Genomic DNA, 21,990 nt, shown 5'->3' with positions numbered 1-21,990 from the left:
TATGTCACAATTACGTTTTGAAGTGATCACTCAAAGCGTTAAGCCACATCTGCAGAGTATACCAGACAACCTCGGGCAAGTCATATCTGTAGGGTAATGTTAAACACAGCTGGAACTTTATCAGAGCATAAAACTGACTAAACTGCCAACTCAACATTACAAGTTACAGTGTACCAGTAACTCTGGTCCGGTGCTTGAATCCCTTATCAATGATGATAATGTGTAGGCCAGGTCATGTCAAGTGCTTTTACCTACACTCTGTTTCGTTCATGTTGACATTCCATACAAAAGTAAATATTGGGGTTTGATTACACATCTCTCCATGGCAGTGTATTGAATCTCAGTAATAATCTGAACAAGTGATCGTGTCTCCCTTCTGCTACTCTCCAATAGTCAATGGGTGTTCTCTCCGGGTCTCCTTTGTGCTCACGCGTGCCTTGGAGTATTGCCGAACTCAACTTGACGTGGTTCAGTAGTTAATCCAATATCACAACACGACTGTGTGTCGGGCTCTGTAACCATTAGCTGACTCGTGACACGGTTATGTTCTCAACCTAACATAATTGATCATGTTTTAAGGCTTCGGCCTGTAGGATACTGTTGCCAGTAAAATGTCAATCCTTGTAAGTTATGAAATACTTCTTGAAATATTCATCACACAAATTGATGAAATGTTTTCATATACATGACTTGGTGCTGCTTCACATTGAGTAGGTTGTATTCTGGGGGAACAAATATTGGTCTGATTCATATTTTGTAATTGATGATTTTCATTACTTTCCCTTTGTTGAAATATTAATTTGTAACAGCAGTTGTATACATGGCCTGCACGACTGACCCAGAGGCCTAGATCTGGTGACAGGTCTGTGGAGATGACAACATCATGACCTGGTGGTCTGGCTCATCTAATTAATCAGTAACAATGGATTCCCTTCAATTACAGGAAGAATGGACTTCCACCATGCAGGCTTCCACTTCGGCCACACGTCTAGCCTGGGTGTTGTCAAATGTATTTTGTCTGGTGTGCTTAGCTGATAGAGTTCATATAACATTATAATCTTTTGGAAAGTGACAGGTTCTGGTTCAATAGAACAATAGAATGTCTGGGGCACAGGCTTCTCATGGTATTCATACGGACGTCTTAATCCAAATACATGGCGAGACACTGAACTGTCTGTCGACCAACAAATATTGTTATTGGAAGGACAACATTAATAATCCAAGAGTCTAGTGTGGACTAATGAGTTATGTACTCTGACCAACCAGGTGGTTTAGCAGGTTTAGTGAAATACACCGTTTTGGCTCACACCAGCTTTTGTACCGTGTGGCATTTGAAGAAATGACATCCTCCTGTACACAATCTCAGAAGTTAAGTTGTTCTTCGTAGTTCAGCATTGTTTTTGACTTGTGTATTGTAATCAAAATCTTTCATTTGAAATCAAGATGATGAAAGAATTCTTGACTATTGTCCCTAATGATTTCCAGCACGATATAGCAGCAGTCAGGATACACTGCATACTCAGCTTTGCTGTGCCATATATCTTATCCTTGTCCAGACGTCTTGGAAAATGTCAAGGAATATGTTTGGTTTGCACATCTACATGCATAAACTCCCATTGAATCTCACAATGCACTACTTATCTGATATATACACGCCACATGAATGCTTTCAGATGGCCCCTACCCCCTGACCCCCCTACCTCCCCCTCTCCCTCCCCTCCCCTCCCCCTCCCCTCCCCTCCCCCTCCCCTCCCCTCTAGGAGGTTGTGTATACCCACAGTCCTGACCCCTGTATAATACATTGCTTGTGGTATTTCCACTGGAGTGATGGAGAAGAAACATGCCTTCACAGATACGGGAGCCACTTAGATACCGTTCTGTTTTTAGGCAGGGCTACACCGAGGAATCATGGGTAAGAATCGGTAAGATATTGGCTGCGTATAGTTTTTGCATCCCTGGCAGTGTGTTGCTATAATGTGTGATTCACTCCATGTTGAGGTGTGGCGCTACGAGCACACGTCTCCACATCCACAGACGTTTATTGTTGTATGCAGAGTTCCTGGAAGGAACTGCCAGGTTTTTCACATGTATCATAGTGCTGGAACTTATTGATGTTTTTGAAGGTATCAGCTACTTATGGAAGAGTCAGACTGAACCTTTGTTTGTTCGTTGTTAAGACAGAGAACTTGTCCTTCAGTGTGTGTTCTTATGACCAGACTGTGTGTTGTCAGCAGGATGGGTGTGTCTAAGGTGACAGAAACTGGGGAGAAAACTATGGAAGTTTGGTACTTTTGCAGGTTTTCTCCACCCAAAGTGACATCTGAAAATTGTCCATCTTCATCTAATGGCGAGATGGATCCTCACGTTTCTACCGTAGAGGACGACGTTGAGGACGACGGAGGGGGAGAGGACCACAGCCTGGATACTATCAGTCTGCTCTCGGAACACGAGGACGACAGAGCAACTCCTGTCAGCGTGGATATTGAGGGACATGCGGAGCAGGACATCTTTGGTAGGTTACCTCCATGTCTTAATAACACCCCTAAAATACTTGAAATTAAACTTGAATGACTGGCGGCTACCTTTACATTTATAAATGCATTGACCTGGGCTAACAAGCTGATGCCAATTTCTATTCCTGAGACTATCTATCTGATTGAATATGTTTCTGTTTGTTTTGATTTTGATTTAAATATATTCCATTTTCAAATGTTGATACTTCTTACTCAGCATGTTCATAAGAATCAATGTCTTATCCCAAACCAGCAGGCTACAAGATTTGGGGCCTAGAAAACCTGGTTCTAATAACCATAGTTTAGTGTTTTGTTAGTTTTAAAAATTAGTTTTCAATGTACGAGTTAATTAAGAATTGACAAGGTTAAATCAAATTATTGGAACCAACCTTTTTCTTTTACATTTTGACCGAGATTATCAAAGAAAATAGCCCGTTTATTGTATTTATTCAGTTAAGATGTGTTGTATGCTTGCTATTCAGTTTGAAAATACAGAAGTTCAAATATAGGGGGAAATTCTCAAAATACAATTTCTTTTTTGTTATTTACATTATGTGGCTTAGCAAATTCTTAAGTGATGCTATCTTTTGATTCCTCCTCTGTAATCACCACATTTCCTAGATCAGACAGGGTAAACACATTTTGTAAGCAAGGAAATGATTTGGGTTCCCATGTCCCCTAAGTCCAAACTGCAGCCTAGCCTCAGGCCTGGTCCAGAGCTTCTCATCTAAGTCGTCAGTAAGGCGAGTCCTGCGCCCGTTCATGTTTGTAAATGTGTGAGGATAAACAACAAGTTGTGAAACTGTTAATCTGAGAATGGCATCTGTGTCAATGCCAGGGTTGTTGTCACCGAAGCCGGAACAAACCCCGGTAAAACCTGCAAACATCAACTGCCTCATCCTACGTGCTGGTCCAGAGGTCAGGGGACAGGGTCTCTCCAGACAAACAGGCTTTTATATATTTGATTTGTTGAATGAGAAATTATTTCATGGTGATCAATTTACTTAAGTTTCTTAAGGGGGGGGAAATGAAGCCTTCGCTCGTTTGCCCAACAGTTGTGCTGTTTCTGACAAATGATTCGTCAAGTGGCCTGATTATGTTGGTTGTCATTGCGGTAATTGTACACGAGTGTAAGGGATGAGTCACACACAACACAGCAGCAGGAAAATCTCTTTCAGTTTCACTCCACTAATAAACTCTGTCCCTGACACCCACAATGTCCCTGTCACTTCCTGCATAGTTGCTCCTAATTATTGTTTAATCTTTGACCTCGACAGTGACAGAACCCAAGTTTTCTCAGACCATCTTATCTCCCTACATGTGTCAGAACTTTGCCTTGGTTGGCTGCTTCCTGTGCAGGGTCAGGTTTTGGTTCAGACTTCAGATCAGGAGAGTTTGGGTCACCGGTATTGTCCTGTGGTGATTATGTGGGAGACAAATGACATCAGAAGTTCAGAACACTTTCATGATCTTGATAGCACATTCTTCTGTATCATTACAGTCTGCGTTATTTGCCTCCAGTCTTCAACCCCGATTATATTTCTTGGTTTGTCAGCACCATACCCGTGCTTGTGGGTTTCACCGAAGTGGTAAACAACTGAGACCTGCATTACTTTGGGCTTTCCTCCCACATTAAGCTGACACGCCGTGATATAACTAATACTGTTAAAAGCGGCGTTAAACCCAACTCACTCACACTCACTCCAGTCTTCAAGGCCCGAGTCTAGTACAATTCTGTTCAGTCTGGTACTAAAGCTCAGCTAGTAATAATCTAGTAACATCAAAATTTACAGAACATTTTGCTTTGGGCCAGTAGATTAAAACCTTTTGGCGCAAACTGTCAATGCTAATTTTTTGATAAAATATTTTGCATGAAAATCAGCCAGTGTCCTAGATAATGAACTGATCTGAAACGCTGACAATGTTGCCTTCAAGTTGATTAAAGAATGTTCAGTTTTACGAATTCAATGTAGATTAGCCAGTAAGTGAGAGGAAGTTGTTTACTGTCACAGTCGACACTGTACTAGCTACATCATGGTGGCCAGTAAAGTCAGGACCAGGCAAACCAGTGACAGAAAGCATGATCCCTATTTTAGTCAGCTCTTATGACAAGTATGTGGTACAAGGTCGTAGACAGCTGATGTTGTACTTGAAAACACAGTTGTAGGGTTGCAACGTTGCATCGATCAATTACCCCAGAAAATAAAGTAATATATTTAGTGTTCGACAGAATGATTTTCAAGTCTTTGCCTTTACGATTAAGCTTCAGATTTAGGGTGTGTATTGATTGAAATACCATGGCAGTAAATCTCAACTATCCCAGGACCCACAGATGTTAGGTAGATAGTCACTGGGATATACTGGGACCGGCATCTTGACATGGGAAGATGTCAGCTGTACATTGTGTAATATCAGTTTCAGCTGATGTGACGGTGGTGTGGTGACGTGTGATGCGATGTGATGATGTGATGTGATGTGACTGTGGTGTGGTGTGGTGTGATACCATGTGATGATGCGAAGAGACGTGACAAGAAGTGATGTGATGCAACAGTGATTCGATTTGATGCGACCCTGATGTGATGTGATGCGAATGTGATGTGACGTGATGTGACATGGCGTGGCATGGCGTGGCGTGGCGTGGCGTGATGGAGACGGTGACTATTAGACCAGATCATTTTATTTCTGCAGGGTTCAAAATGTCTCCTTATATAAGTCTGAGTAAAATTCAGCAAGGAATTTTTGAATCTGTAAACCATTTTAAAAAGTCTTGCCTTGAAACAGTACACTAGTACAGTTTGGCTAGTACGACAGGAAGATAGGGAGGTTGACATAGTGCTACTTCGGGGTAAATGTGATTGATTATGGTTAAATGGATATCAATTATGAATCAAGTTGTGAAATATTAAACATGCTCATGTCCAAAGTTAAGCCATAACATATCACCTCTAGTTTATATCTTGTTTTGACATTGGTTTCGATTACATTTACAGATTACACTTAAGTAGTAAACACTGATAGTTGTCATTAGAGTGGACTTAGAGTAGAAACTTTGATATGAATCTTTTATCAAGAATATCCAATCTTCCTTGCAAAACTGAACAAAGGTTGAATTGTTTTCTGATTTGTGCTTGTGATTTGACTATGAAGAGAAACAAACAAATCTATTCTCTTAATGGGTATTTTATCAAAATATGAAATTGCCTATTCAGTTATATAAGTTTGTGTAGAAATTCTAATAGTTCTGTTTGTGATGATCTAAGTAAAACATGGTGCAATAACAGCCTGTGAGCAGTTTGTGTTTGTATTCAGGGTAACATCAATAAGTTATTCTTCTTGACAATCCAAAAGAATGGACTATAAACCTCCCACATGTAGCAGGGAGCAAGAACTTGAGGTCACTTTATTGTAAGTGTTGCAACGTTTCATCATCATGTCATTAGCATGAAGACCACAGTCCAGCAACCTAAGGGATGCAAGCCATGTATTTGTTCTCACTTCCTGCCAGGGTATAGTTTCCTTGATTGCAGAAGCCTCATCTTGCCTGTTCATCTTCCGCTCTGAATAACTAGTTTCCTTGATCGCTGAAGCCTCGTCTTGCCTGTCCATCATCCGCTCCGAATAACTAGTTTCCTTGATCGCTGAAGCCTCGTCTTGCCTGTCCATCATCCGCTCCGAATAACTAGTTTCCTTGATCGCTGAAACCTTGTCTTGCCTGTACATCATCCGCTCTGAATGACTAGTTTCCTAGATCGCTGAAGCCTCATCTTGCCTATCCATCATCCGCTCTGAATAACTAGTTTCCTTGATCGCTGAAGCCTCATCTTGCCTATCCATCATCCGCTCTGAATAACTAGTTTCCTTGATCGCTGAAGCCTCATCTTGCCTATCCATCATCCGCTCTGAATAACTAGTTTCCTTGATCGCTGAAGCCTCGTCTTGCCTGTCCATCATCCGCTCCGAATAACTAGTTTCCTTGATCGCTGAAACCTTGTCTTGCCTGTCCATCATCCGCTCTGAATAACTAGTTTCCTTGATCGCTGAAGCCTCGTCTTGCCTGTCCATCATCCGCTCCGAATAACTAGTTTCCTTGATCGCTGAAGCCTCGTCTTGCCTGTCCATCATCCGCTCCGAATGACTGTGTGCTGAGTGTAGAGAGACAGGATAATCAGCTGACCACCTGCCCACCTGCCCACACACCTGCATACTGAACTGCTTACACTGGTCTATCTACATTTCCTTTGATCAAAACAATCTACACTATACAAACAGACAAGTGTAGCTAGCTGTAGGAAATCTGCATCAGAAAAACACAAAGAAAAATGTATTTCGTAGAGTTTTGGTAAGTCGAGCATTTTGTTAAAAATATAGTATACTACATTTTTAACGAACATGTTTATAACAAACACGCTTATAATGAACTGATGGATATAACAAACTGTTTTTTGGTCCTGTCCATTTGCTTACAACAAACTACGGTTATAACGAATTAAAATTAGTGGTCCACTTGAGTTTGTTATAACCGTAGTTTACTGTAGCTATTATCTTCTGCCTGTATCTCAGTGTTCAAACACCTTTCATGAATGGCAACTTCTTATTTGTATTGCTCAACATTCCGGTATGGATTCAGCAAGAAGTGTGTTGACGTAAGAATCTACACCGAGACAATCGCCATGATATGAAGCAGTAATCCACTGCTTGTTTGTCCCCAATCTCCAGCCAACTTCTAAATGCCGACCAAACAACTTGTTTTCTTGTAATTGAATGTTTGTGTCTAGGGTTACTGACAAGGAATTTTTGTTTGTAATTTTTTTAGGTAGAAATGAAACAAAGTAGTATAAGTTTGTTTGTTGGGTATGAGGGTATGATGACACAGCAGTGACACTGACAGAGAACGGCTCCCATGGTTACCAGGACGCCCATGGTGGCCAGACGTAATCTGCTCCAGCTGCGCGTCAATGTTTGTTGCTAGAAATTAATATCAGCGTTAGAAATTGGCACTTGTCCTGTAGTCCTTACCAAACTGCCCATTAGTAAAGGTATCCTAAGGATGAATAGAAATTGGCCCATTTTAAGGGTTTTGCTATATGTTATCATTATAAGAACTAGTGGACAAAAACTGTTAGTTTCTAACGCTGTAGAATGATTGTAATGGTACAACGTGACTGTGAAACTTGCATGTCACAACATCAGCGCGATTGTATGCTGCAAAGTGTTGAATGTCTGAGACTTGCATCATTTCGGGCTTTCCTCCGCATAAAGCTGACACGCCGCGATATAACTGGAATACTGTTAAAAGCAGCGTGAAACCCAACCCACTCACTCACTATTAACTGAAAAACTGTCGACAGTGGCATAAAACTCACCTCACTCCACTGTGTTACTTAGCAACACACAGTGGTTCATACATTTCAAGGGGATGAAATAACAATAAGACTAATAACAAATCAATCATTTAAGTCTTTTGTCTCGTGATGATGGTCAGTCATGGTTGTGGCACTAGTTCCATGCGCTGTTCGTCAGCGGCCTGTACACCTCCCACGGGAGGACCTCTATATCATTTACCACTTATCGTGTTGATGTAAATATGATTGGTCGCAGTGTCCTGTTTGTCCAAGATCATATGAAGCCCATGTTGTTGATCAGCATTAGGACTCTCATGCTAAGTCAGGTAGGATCTGTCAATGCAATAATTATGAGCTTAAAGGATTTCCATGTGATACTCCCCACCACTGTGTGTGTGAGGCTTGACTCAGGCTCAATGTCATGGTTTAGGGTAAAACGGTTGAGGGAAAAGTGTCATGTTGAGTCTGTGACTGTCAATCTGCCCTCCACCATGAGAGTCACTGAATCTAATCTTGTCATAGAATATATGACCTTAAACACAAGGTATTAAAAATACATACTACTTGCACCAGGTTTACCACAGACTATAGGCCTGTAAGTAGGTTAAGTCACTGGCAGCCGGCCAGTGGAGGGGAACCAGGAGCTTCACACAGACTATTCTGGTGTCTGTACAGACAGCTCAGTACCACCAGGTCTGCCCCCTCCACAACACACAGTGTATTACAGTGTTAAACTTGTACTAGTTGTAGTTCATCAACATTAATTTGTCTCTTAGAGTCACAAGTGATGAGCTTTGCTATATCTGTAGGAGATACTTGGCGTAACATACATTCAGAAACCACTGATCTGAAGCTTTGGTCTAGTGACATATGTTTGGCTCCAGTAAGGTTTGCTATTAATAGCCCATCTGTACCCAATGTTCCAATGTACCAATGTACCGGTGTACCAAAATGATTTCCCTGATTATATTGGTGTTAGAAGACTAGAAACTGTTCGGTGCAGACTGGACCAAATTTCATCATGTTTTCTGGAACAAATTAATAAGGGAAAGGTCACAGCAGATGGACAATGACAAATGGAGAATGATCGTGTGTTTTTGCGGTGAAATAAAGGGCTATCGACACCAGTACTGACACTAACTAGAATGAAGTTGTGAACAGATCAACTCTTGCTCCGATTTACTTGATGGTGTGAATGAGAATGAATTATGACAAGGGGCATGTTGTTCCAGCGTAACTGTATATGTTGCCCAAACATTATTGCCACGTTACATTGACAGCCTGAAAGGACCTAATCATGTAATGTTAGATATGTGCCGTGCTGGCTTGTGCCTATCAGTGGTATGACTGCACCACCTTCTTGACTGGTTTCTCAGAAACAATGAATTCCACCATAGTTGTTGCTTGTTCATTTTTACCGAGGTGGCCCAGTCGTCTATGGAGCTACAATTTGCTGTTAAGAGTTGTGTCCCTTAGGCTTCTTAGAACCTATTCATGGGATCAAATCCCAAATTCACACTGATAATGTTTCTAGGTTTGTCAGTACCCTACTGGTGCTCGTGCATCTGCATCACTTTGAGCTTTCCGCTGCCATACTGAGCAGACATGCCCATATGACTGAAATACTGTTCAAAGCAGCATTAAACACATTAAACACCACTCACTCACTCACTCACTCACTCACTCACTCACTCACAGAAACAGGCCACACTCACTCACTCACTCACTCACTCACTCACAGAAACAGGCCACACTCACTCACTCACTCACTCACTCACAGAAACAGGCCACACTCACTCACTCACTCACTCACTCACTCGCAGAAACAGGCCACACTCACTCACTCACTCACTCACTCACAGAAACAGGCCACACTCACTCACTCACTCGCAGAAACAGGCCACACTCACTCACTCACTCACTCACTCACAGAAACAGGCCACACTCACTCACTCACTCACTCACTCACAGAAACAGGCCACACTCACTCACTCACTCACTCACTCACAGAAACAGGCCACACTCACTCACTCACTCACTCACTCACAGAAACAGGCCACACTCACTCACTCACTCACTCACTCACAGAAACAGGCCACACTCACTCACTCACTCACTCACTCACAGAAACAGGCCACACTCACTCACTCACTCACTCACTCACAGAAACAGGCCACACTCACTCACTCACTCACTCACTCACAGAAACAGGCCACACTCACTCACTCACTCACTCACTCACAGAAACAGGCCACACTCACTCACTCACTCACAGAAACAGGCCACACTCACTCACTCACTCACAGAAACAGGCCACACTCACTCACTCACTCACAGAAACAGGCCACACTCACTCACTCACTCACAGAAACAGGCCATTCTCAGAGACAGCATGAGCAAACAAATGAGCAAACATAGCATGACGGTGACGCATGAGATATACCCTGTATACAGTCAGGCAACTGTCCTGGGACTTGTACATGCCCAGTGAACATTGTGATAAGCCATGGCTTTGTTCCTAGGTATAAGTATTAACCCGCTTGACTCGTCAGATGGGAACACAACTCTTCCCATACTGAAATCGAAGCCTTCACGTGAAAGGAGGGAGTGGGCAGGTACACTTGGCCTGTAATTACTCCTCCTTAATACATCAAAGTGGGCTGTCATCGCCAGTCATCTGTGTGACTTCAGAATGTAGACAGTGATCACTGAAACCAGGATTGGGAAACGCTATTAAATTTGGGGAATACCAGTAATAGGCATCAGATAAAATATTCTTCTGACCTATTTTAGGATTGGTCACAGCCATTTGTCTAAGATTTGGAGGCCTATTTGTTTTCTACATATCTCTGTTATGTAGTAAATGTGAATGGTGAATATTTGTATTTGACTGGATGGGATGTTGTTTTCAAACTGCTGGCAGCAGAGCCCTGAAACTGGTTTCAGTTATCACTCCAGAGCTACACAAACCGAGCTAAAGCTTAGCAGCGGTAGAAACTAACACTTTTAGTCTACTAGTCCTTATAATGATAACATACAGCAAAACCCTTAAAAATACTAGTCCTTATGATACCTTAACTATTGGGCAGTTTGGCAAGGACTATAGGTCTAGTGCCTATTTCTAATGCTGCTTAGTTCAGGTGTTCCCGACCCTTTAAAGTCACTTCAAATACATGTCTGCCAGACAGCCATCTTGCATTTTCTGAATTAAATTGATTAGAGATTTCCCAAGCTGGGTGGGGGAGATTTTGGTTTGAGATTAGCATGTTTATTATGTTTAGGAGCTCAATTATTTTCAAGGATTTTGACTCTTTGTGGAATAGTGAAAATAGAGGTGCTTGCTGGTATGCAGTATGTTTGCTGGTATGCAGTATGAATTTCAAAGATTCACTGACATAAAATAGCACCATGCTAAAAGTCCTCCAATATGTTTCAATAATATTGTCTGGGACATTTGTATATTCATAAATATATGTATTTAGTTGGTGACCATACAGCATGTGTATCTTGACATAAGCAGACTGGCTGGTGGACCACAGGCAGGGAGGGCAGGTGCTTGTTTATAGCAGGTATTCATTGTGTAAACAATAAGTTTTAAACACAGACAAGACATGGTACAAACAATGTTAATGCAGGCAATGGGAGAAGATACACCAGATCAGCCAAGGAAGCCCTCCGGTTGATGCATGAGGCGTGTCATGTGTGAGGAAAGCATGTTAATATCGGGTGTATTGGTGCTTGTGTTCTGCCCAAGGCTGTAAGTGCACTGAGGCTCTAGTGATTTATGCCCTGAACAGTCTTCCAAAGTGTTGAGATTAGCTGTACAGAGTTGCAGCCCTTAGGCATGACAGGATCCTATGATTGGGGTTCAATTCCCAGAGTAGACCTGATTAATGTTCTTGATTTGTCGGCACCAGACCCAAAATTGTTGGTTTCTCCATCATGCTGATTATCCTGCATCACTTTTCCCCGACATTATAGACTGACATTATAGACTGACATTATAGACTGACATATAGACTGACACATGGACTGACACATAGACTGACACATAGACTGACATTATAGACTGACATTATAGACTGACATATAGACTGAGAGATAGACTGACATAAAGACTGACATATAGACTGACATATAGACTGACATAAAGACTGACATATAGACTGACATATAGACTGACATAAAGACTGACATAAAGACTGACATATAGACTGATATTTAGACTGACATATAGACTGATATTTAGTCCCAGAAATAAATTTATTTTATTTGAAAATATATATCTCTACAAAATGAAAAATATAAAAATCCAAATGGAGAATAGAACAATCCTAGACTTGCCAAATAATTCTCGACTTGAGTTGGACTTCTTTTTAAATCCAATGCAGACCGACTAGCTGACAGACTACAATATGACGTACATACTGTTCAGCATGTTCAAGGGGGCCTAAACCTGCTTACTTTTCTTCATATGACAGTACAGAGTAGAAGGGACAATGGTGATGATTATGATAAGAATCTAACGTTCACCATTATTATTTTAAGTGTCCAAAATCGATTTACCCGTTATAGATGCAAAATTTTATTACAAGAATCCATAATCGATTTATGTGTTATAGGTTATTAAGAGTGAGTGAGTGAGTTAAAATTTAACGTCGCGTCGGCATTATCTCAGCCATATACTTAGCTATGGTTATTAAGACATTCATTTGATCTTTAAGTTATGGAGCATTAACACATGTATCACCGATACAAAGCCATTGATTATTTCATTCATAGAAGTTAGACTCTTTAAGTTTCAAATATTCTTTTACCATGCACTTTCAGTAGAAGTGATGGACAACCAGTTACGACCGATGATAGATCAGTTGAAACAAACTGAAATAGGAGCAGTGATCCATGGTATTAAAGTCACAAACGATTTCAAGAACTGTGAATTATTTGTATGTGTGATTTTCTTCGCAATAGATGTATCTGCATTCTCAATCGTCCAGTGTATTTTATGTATCCATTCTGAGATGATAAATACGCAATTGCTACAATGGCTGCCTTTAGGACGTGATCAGCCTCCATAGCTCTTATTCTCAGGGAGCCTCGATTTATATATATTTAATGGTTTTAAGGATTAAATTCAAGAGTGAACATAAAGAATTTGCTCTGTGAGTAGGAAAAAGATCCTGAAAGCCCATTTAATGCCGCGTTATAAGCTTGCATGTTGATGTGACTGTCCGTGTCCAACTTCCTTTATTCAGTCAAAATGGTCAAACATGAAAAGTCGTGTCCTATCAAATAGAATGCAGATATGAGAGTGTTTCGTATAAGGACTCTGTGGAGATTCCGGGGTTGAACTGGTCCCCAGTCAGTCTTGCTGACGCGGGGTGATTACGTTTCATCATACCCTGGCAATGTTGTTCATTACGTCAATCACTGGTTTGACTGGTTCAGAATTGATTATCTAATTATATGCAGTCATATAGCTGGAATATTGCTGAGTTGGTGTAAAACAACAAACAAATAATGAAAGGGCTTTTCATATTACATCCTAGACAACTTCGAGGATTAATGTCTAACTTGCTGGCTCTTATTCTTAAACTTGATAAACCAAATACCCAGACTCTGCTCCTGTAACCCTTGCTGTAATCAGATAGTAATAGACCGGGTAGGACTGGTGTGTGCAATGTGTGGCAACCCGTGAAGATCCGGGGTAGATTAGCTCTTCAGCAACCCATGCTTGTCGTAAGAGGCAACTGACAGGATCGGGTGGTCAGGCTCGCTGACTTGTTTGATGCATGTCATTGTATCCCATTTGCGTGGATCGATGCTCATGATGTCAATCACTGGATTGTCTAGTCCAGACTCAATTATTTACAGACCGCTTCATATAGGTGTAATATTGCTGACTGCGGCGTTAAACGACAAACAAACAATGTGTGGCAATTTGCCATGTTTTATGTGCTCAAAACTTCGTACCTATAACTGGCATTGAGTTGTTTTCATTTAAATCCCTTCTTCCCGGTTTACCCTGACAAGTCACGGCATGTTATCATGTAGAGAGACAATTGATTCTGAGGACAATAGAAGACATTGATCGGAACACAAAGATGAGCACGACACCCGAACAGTCGCGTAGGTTCAAGTGTGAAAAAACTTACTTCTTTCCCCCTCAAACGCCAGGGATGTACCAGAATGAATATGTGCAAAAGACTGTGAAAAGGTTTGACCATCTCATCACAAGAGGTAACCATAGTTCGACCATATTGTTTTGTGTAATGAGTTATCAGCAGGTAAGTTTGGGTACATGGAAGCATCTATCATCATCTATGCTGGACATCCCAGCAGTGACAAGACAACCACAGCCTGTCACAAGACAGCCACAACTTGTTGGTGTAACCTACATGCTAATTGTCAGTGTGAATCACGTACATTGAACTGTAAACTGGCAGTAGAGAAGGAAATTGAACTTTGCTAGTGGCTTCTCTTGTCCGTCAGTCAGCTGTGTCAGTGATAATGTCTGTATAATGGATGTAGTGTCTGCTAAATAGGTGTTTCCTTATCAGCTACGACATCCGATCCAAACAAGATCTTGTCTTTACTTGTCTCCATACACATAGGTTTAGTGTAATGAGATTTAATTTGATATTAGCTATAGATATTGGCAGAGGAGGAGGGGGGTCAATATTTGTGTTGTCTAGTAGAGTTGAGGCTGAGTGGGGGGACTTGGCATGTATTGATTCATCGTCAAGCTGGCGGACATCTCTCTCTGTCACAACATGCTGTGGTCTGCTGGATGCTCTTGATTATATTTTGTGGATGGGTCTTTGTTCTGACAGCACTCTGTGTTGTCAAAGGGTAGTGATGAATTTAGTGCATGGCTTCAAACACGTCTGAAAATATTAAGACATGGTTCGTTGGTTAGTCAGGCTCAACTACAAATCAGTTACACTATGATTTTAATGACTGTTTAAAAAATGTGAAAAATCATGCTCATTGTGCTGTTCTTTGTTATGACTTGTAATTTGGTGAATTAACGATGTATTAATCATGGACATGATACAGTGTAACCCTTATAGATAAGTAACCCTCGTCTGATAAACGTTTATTGTGAGTCGGCTATTAGGACTGAAACATGCTGCAAAGAGAATCTTACTGAAAATAGTTAGCAGTGCAGAAATGACACACACATTGTTAAGATGAAAGACGTGTTTGTGAAGAACACGTTTTGAGGTCGGACATTGTTCAATTTGTTGTTTGGCCACTACCAAACTTTCCATTCCCGTGTCAATAATTCCAGCCCTGTGAAAATTTTGGCAAGCAGGCTGTGAACTATTTCACTCATTTGCTCAAGTCGGACATGTTTTGTCACTGATTGTGTGACTCTCCCCTCCCTTTGTCTGAACCGGATAATTGAGTCTGGAACTACGTGAGCCGTGGCGGTTATGGATTCCACCCAGTGCCATCGCACCCATCTGCCTGGCACACACACAAAGGAATCAACTCCAGTATGTGGCTTAACCTTACACTGACAATTACCTGCTCATTTGGTTTTCACCATGTTGACAGATAATAACATATAGGAGGCAATGTTGTAGAAGTGTGTTATAAAGGTGCTTGTGTACGCTGTGTATTGAAAGAGAGGGGTGATTGTGAGGTATTTAAATTTAGTACATAGCTTGTGCCAGGCAACAATGGCTAATGGATGGTGAAATGTTTCAGCAGTAGAAACTAACATTTTTAATCCACTAAGTGACCTTATAATGAAAACAGAAAAGCAACACCCTGAAAAAGGGCAAATTTCTGCTAGTCCTTATGATACCTTTACTATTGGTCAGTTTGGCAAGGACTACAGGACTAGTGCCAATTTCTAACGCAGTGTTTGACTAATGCTGTACTTTAAAACTAAGGGTCAGTCCTGGGTCCTTGATGTCTGCTGTTGAAGTATTGAATCTTGCGATGCCTTAAATCTTCATTTCTCAAGTAAGGTTGTACAAGGACCCCTTGACTTCCACTGTTTAGATGTGTCACTACAGCAGGATTTCATAACTGCAGCCCGGGTGTTATCTCACACATGGTTGTATCTTTAATAAATGCTTAATCTGAGGTTAATCCATGCTCTGACAACATTACGACGTCCCCATAGCAAGCTGGGATATAACTGCAGTTATCTCATACCTACAAGATATAATACCCGGTCTACACCATGTATATTACATGTGCCAATGTGTACTTATCCTTTCAGGTGGTGGGATGGACAGCAGCAGCAGGGATGTGTCTGGGGGAGACAGCGGCGGCAAGGGCGTGGCCGGGGGAGGGGGAGACAGCAATGTGGAGGAGCAGCTGGTTATGGTAAGTAGGCAGCCATTCCTCCTGTTCTATCAACTCAGTGTCTCAGTTATTGTGTCTGTGTTTGTGTGAATGTTAGGGAATCCACAGTACCCAGTGCTTGCCTCCAACATTGTAGAGCAAATTAGGTCTCCAGTATCCACATTCTTGACCTGGATCCAACAACCTGTCATAAAAGCCATCTAAAATGAGGATCCGGTGGCCAGGATGGGAGGTCTGATTGTGTGCCACTGTACTGGGTGTACCCCAACATGTGGGAGGGAGCTTACCCTTCATATTGCAGGTTGACATGATAGACTAAGGATAAAAACACATTCACTTTCAGATACTCACTCACTTATCAACTCTTGTACATTCACACATTGAGATATCCATGTATTATTTCTATAACAGAGACCATGACTAACCTTTATGACCTTTGACTCAGTTGTTGAATACAAAGGAGACACTCATCTGACTTTCAGCTGATCACTTGACCAACTTTATAGTTTTTAACCCATCACATTGGTAAAACAGTTGAAAAGTTTGGTTGGTGTAACTCCGGATTTAACAGCAACATCAATTGAGGTGAGGAAAGGTCCTCCCTCTCGGAGTCTCCAAGCCCCCCTACTCTCTCTCCACAAGCATAATTAATACTCTCTGTTTCCCTAATTAGCTTGACAGATTCTCTATGCTATGTATGATGACATTTGTGTCAGGCCAACAGATCTGATGTTCACACAGTGCTTTTGTTCTGAGGTTATTCCATCAGATACAAGCTGGGTGAATGAGGAAACTTACTCCTGTTTGGTTGATTTCCATCAATCATTTGTCTATGTTGCTCCACTCAAAGGGTGATGACCTGCAATAACTGTCATATTGCAGGATCAGAGGTTGGATATATAGCTCATTATTCCCCCTTCATCAGTGCTGATGATGTATGGATTGGATGCAAAGTATGTCAACTGAAATGTATCATAGTAGATAGTATCAACCCACCCCACCCCCGGCATATAATGTGTGGGAGGGGGGAATATGGTTGTCATCAGGTCTGTCTGTCCATCCGACCGCCTGTTCATCCATATTTTGTTCCAGAGCTTGATTCGAAAACCATGAACGATGTTTCATTCAAACTTGGTACATGTGTTTGCCAGGGTCTGAAGTTGTGCCTTTTTCTATTGTGGGGGCCGGGGTATTTGTCATCTTCTGATGACTCTTGTTTTAGTAAGGCTAAAATAAATAATAGTCTTGGTTCTCAGGCACCGCCCGCATCATCATAAAGTTCGCCGCACGTTTTGTTTTTATTTCCATTTTTAATTTATTTTTTTAAATCCTTAAATATTCGAGGTCCAACGGTCATCAAATGCTGTATTCACATATTTTACTCATCAAGGAATACATTTATCTAGGGAGGCCTGTTCCCAGGTCAATTGTACAAAATTGTTTATTTTATTACACAACTATTAATCAAAAAAAAAAAAAAAAGACACCACCTGCCCACACTATATTTTCAAAACCATTGCCTGAGAACGAATCTTTTTATTTTTTAAGCCTAAAGAATTAGTATTTTCAGGATTATTCAAGGTTTATTGATTTGTTAAATATCATCTTTTCCTTCCCTTTTAAGACAGTGTAAAATCTTTCCTAGAGCTTCAAATTGAAGTTAGAAATTTATCTAAGCATTATTGGCCTAATGTCTGCATCAATTGTTCCTCCAAATTCTTAGATTGGTATTAAAGACATTCAGTTCAGGTTACACTGGTCTACTAACTCTGTTCTAAGTGACTGAGTGGGACATAATTGCATTGGATGCATTGTTCCCGTTTACCGGTAAATTTAGGGTGTACTGGTAATTTTTACAGTTTCAAAAGCTAGTGGGAACTCTGGGATGGCAAGGTTAGAGGACCTGAATGTAAAAACAATTGTTGACCCCAAAAACATTTTCCCAATTTGCTGCCACAGACTCATAGTTTAAGATCCGTGCAAGCTCCCTGGATGTAAATACTGGGCTCCGTGACCAAGTGACGAGGAACATGACGTCCAGGTGTGAAGCAGTGGGACATGGTGACCCATACTGGTCACATAAGGAGGGTCCCAATAATGTTTCTTCAGTCTGTGTTCTTGCTTCCATGCACCTTTGTTTGGCTGGCTGTTGTGAACAAGGTTTCTACCATGACAATAAACATACAGGATCACATGTCCAGTGGCAGGCAGGCACCTGTAGTGTTTACAAACGCAAGGAAAATTTACTTGACTTCAGATTTGTGTTACTGACACGAACTGGACAGGGATTGTTGGACTCTTGGTGTGACAAACATTTCACGAAGGCCCGTAGACTGATACATGCTGTTGTATCTGTCACCTGTCATCTTCCTGAGGCTAGGGAGTTAACTTACTATAAGTGTCCAGTTTCAACCCTTGCCAAAGTTCCTTGCTGGAATTCAAGAATTACATTTTGGCTGGACTAACGAGTCTATGCATAGTCCAATCAAAATTGCGTAACAAACTAGGCATCTGGATCTTAAACAACATGGATTTCAACATGCTGATTTCTGTCAACTGAAGGATTTGCAAAGCATATGTACCACCAACTGGGCGTTGACATATTTTGCAAATCTTTTCATGTTTTTAATCAGTGCTCAAGTAATTCTATGCACTACGCAAGGTAGGGCCCATTTTATTACAATATAGATCCTGACTATCAATCAGATGGTTTTGACTGGGCGCTGCCATTCCTTTTTAAGCAATTGGAAGTGATAGAAGAGGTAGAATCTGATTGGTCAATAGGAGGGACATAGAAGTGACATAACTCGTAATAGCCACTGGTGGCGCTACGATTGAGCCAGAAATACCAACGCAGGTCGGCAAAGGTGGTAACTTGACTTTCTTAGTCAGTTAACTCCCTTGCCTCATGAAGATGGTCCCCTGTAGGACTGCAGAGACAGGTCAGGGTCTTACCTTGACTTACAATAATTCATTTTAAGGGTCCTTGCAGGCAATATGAGGAAGTCATGAAATGGTATAGTGTACTGTAAGTTTTGATAATATCTTTAGAGCCTGCAATGAATCAGTGATCATATGGACAGTAGGCATGATTGATGAATGAATTGACAGACGCCCGTAACTGCTCTTGATGCACTATAGCTGCAATGAATATTATAGTGTGTCCCTGGGACGCAGTGAATATATTTTCTACGTCCAATTGCAACATTTGGGAGTACTGGATGCGTAAAGCTTGTACTTGTATACTTGTACATGTGTTAGACTGCTGTGGTATCTGTCACCAGTTGGACAGTAGAGGGCCTGGTTACAACGACTGGGTCCCGCTGGGAACAATTGACAGCTGCTCAAGCAAACTCCAGCCTTGATCCCGATTCACACATCCAGAGCTTCAGATCTATTATCTTGAGCTCTGTATATCCAACTACATTTGACAGATTGTTTAATCAAATAGATTTTCTGTCGCGTGGTGTTGATTATGCCCCAGCTACCGGAAGCTGACAACATCTGCAGCAGAATGATAACACTCGATGTGGGATATAGGTAAAAGGTAGAAGAGGACAACACTTACCTGGACAATCTGTGAGCCTTACACAACACACAGCAAATGTGTTGATCAACTTACACCAGAAATCCCCTGCCTCCATCACACACTAAATCAGCACTTTATACCCTCTACAAAATACTGTAAATCATGAGATTAATGTGTCACCAAATTAATGTGAGTGTCGACCCCTGGCCTAAAGGGCGTCATGATATTTTCGGGAGTAGCCATGCCTTTGAACTACAAAAACTAATCAGCAGACACTGACACCAAGACTGCAGACTTAGAATTCCATGATATAGTATGGGGTGATAGCAGTTTGATTGAATGTTGATCTTCACAAATTTACCTTCAACTGCTTGACATGAAATCAATAGCAGGAGATTCCACATATTCAAATGAAACTTGTTGGGTCAGTGTTGAAGATTGTACAGGTTCCAAGTGTTGTTACACGAGTGTGTATTCCCCACAACTGCTTTTACTGTACCTGACATGGTCACTACGTAGTTGTGCAGTGTTACGTATTCCCCACAACTGCTTTTACTGTACCTGACATGGTCACTACGTAGTTGTGCAGTGTTACGTATTCCCCACAACTGCTTTTACTGTACCTGACATGGTCACTACGTAGGTGAGCAGTGTTACGTATTCCCCACAACTGCTTTTACTGTACCTGACATGGTCACTACGTAGTTGTGCAGTGTTACGTATTCCCCACAACTGCTTTTACTGTACCTGACATGGTCACTACGTAGTTGTGCAGTGTTACGTATTCCCCACAACTGCTTTTACTGTACCTGACATGGTCACTACCTAGTTGTGCAGTGTTACGTATTCCCCACAACTGCTTTTACTGTACCTGACATGGTCACTACGTAGTTGTGCAGTGTTACGTATTCCCCACAACTGCTTTTACTGTACCAGACATGGTCACTACGTAGTTGTGCAGTGTTACGTATTCCCCACAACTGCTTTTACTGTACCGGACATGGTCACTACCTAGTTGTGCAGTGTTACGTATTCCCCACAACTGCTTTTACTGTACCTGACATGGTCACTACCTAGTTGTGCAGTGTTACGTATTCCCCACAACTGCTTTTACTGTACCTGACATGGTCACTACGTAGTTGTGCAGTGTTACGTATTCCCCACAACTACTTTTACTGTACCGGACATGGTCACTAAGTAGGTGAGAAGTGATTTGCTTGTAATTATAATATAAGTCATCTGTTAAATTTACTTGTTTCGTCTTAGGTTTGTTACATACTGTATGTCATTCTTTCCGGCCATGTGCAGACCGTTCTGTTTTATTTCGCATTCAATTTCTCTCTTCACAGAGCAATATTCCCATCACTATGGAAAGAAGCTCTTATCATTCCTATTCATAAGTAAAATAGCATGAATGAAAGTACAAATTACCGACCAGTCACCCTCAGAGGTTGTTTACCACAGACATTTGAAAAATGTATGTTCAAACATGTGTAATAATAATGTGCCTACTAACCTACAATCTGGATTCACAAAGGCTTCAGTTGAAGATAACGAAGTTAGAGTTGTAATTGTTGTGACATAAGTAAAGTTTTTGGCTCAAAGGAATAATTTATAAACTACAACATTACGGTATCTGTGGAAAGTTATTAAAATGGTAACTAAAAAACTTGGTTAATATTTTATATATAATGGCTATAGCTCAGATCTAAAAGCTGTTTTGGCAGGTGTTCCAAAGAGCTTGGTCCTGGGACCATTATCATTTATTATTTATATCATTGTTGAAGGAATGATAGTAAGATAAGACTTTCTGCTTTTGTGTGTGCTCATTCAGATATGGCTGCTAGTAATATCAATAATGTCTGGGACAGAATTTCAGAATGGACTGCTAGATTAAATTTAGTCCTGATTAAAATGAATCTATTCAATTTACCCTAAAGTAACCTCGAGTTGCAAACCTAACTTATATATGAATGGTACAGAAGTCAAAGATGTACAAAGTCATAAGCACCTTGGTATTACATTACAAAGTAGCTAGCTGTACATGGAACCTACACATTGAGGATATTGCAAGGAAATGTTGTCCTTTGGTTAATTGTTTAAGAAGTTTGACTATTCTGAACTGACTTAGAAATGATGTACAATTCATTCATGTCACCAATTTTTGATTTGTGTTGTCCTAGTTGTAATAGCTGTGCTGATGAACAAGCTAATTTATTGGGAAAATTACACTTAGATGCTCTTAGAACCATGTGGCGCTGTCCGGGGTATGAGGCATCAG

The 21,990-nt window shown here is 41.1% G+C and overlaps 1 protein-coding gene across 1 annotated transcript in view; it reads left to right on the top strand.

The window, feature by feature from the left end:
• Nucleotides 1-2,046: 2,046 nt before the first annotated feature.
• The window catches only part of LOC139441617 (uncharacterized), a 55,860-nt gene continuing 35,916 nt past the window's right edge, over nucleotides 2,047-21,990 (top strand). The window contains exons 1-2 of the mRNA XM_071222430.1: nucleotides 2,047-2,512; nucleotides 16,095-16,201. Of these exons, the coding sequence (XP_071078531.1) occupies nucleotides 2,209-2,512; nucleotides 16,095-16,201 (411 nt within the window). The 5' untranslated portion in view covers nucleotides 2,047-2,208. The remainder of the gene's footprint in view (nucleotides 2,513-16,094; nucleotides 16,202-21,990) is intronic.

The sequence above is a fragment of the Haliotis cracherodii genome, unplaced genomic scaffold, assembly GCF_022045235.1.
Source record: "Haliotis cracherodii isolate W230 unplaced genomic scaffold, xgHalCrac1.p SCAF_42, whole genome shotgun sequence".
In the NCBI taxonomy this organism is placed as follows: Eukaryota; Metazoa; Mollusca; class Gastropoda; order Lepetellida; family Haliotidae; genus Haliotis; species Haliotis cracherodii.
Note: the sequence above shows the minus strand (reverse complement) of the source record. Positions and strands in the feature narration are given on the sequence as shown.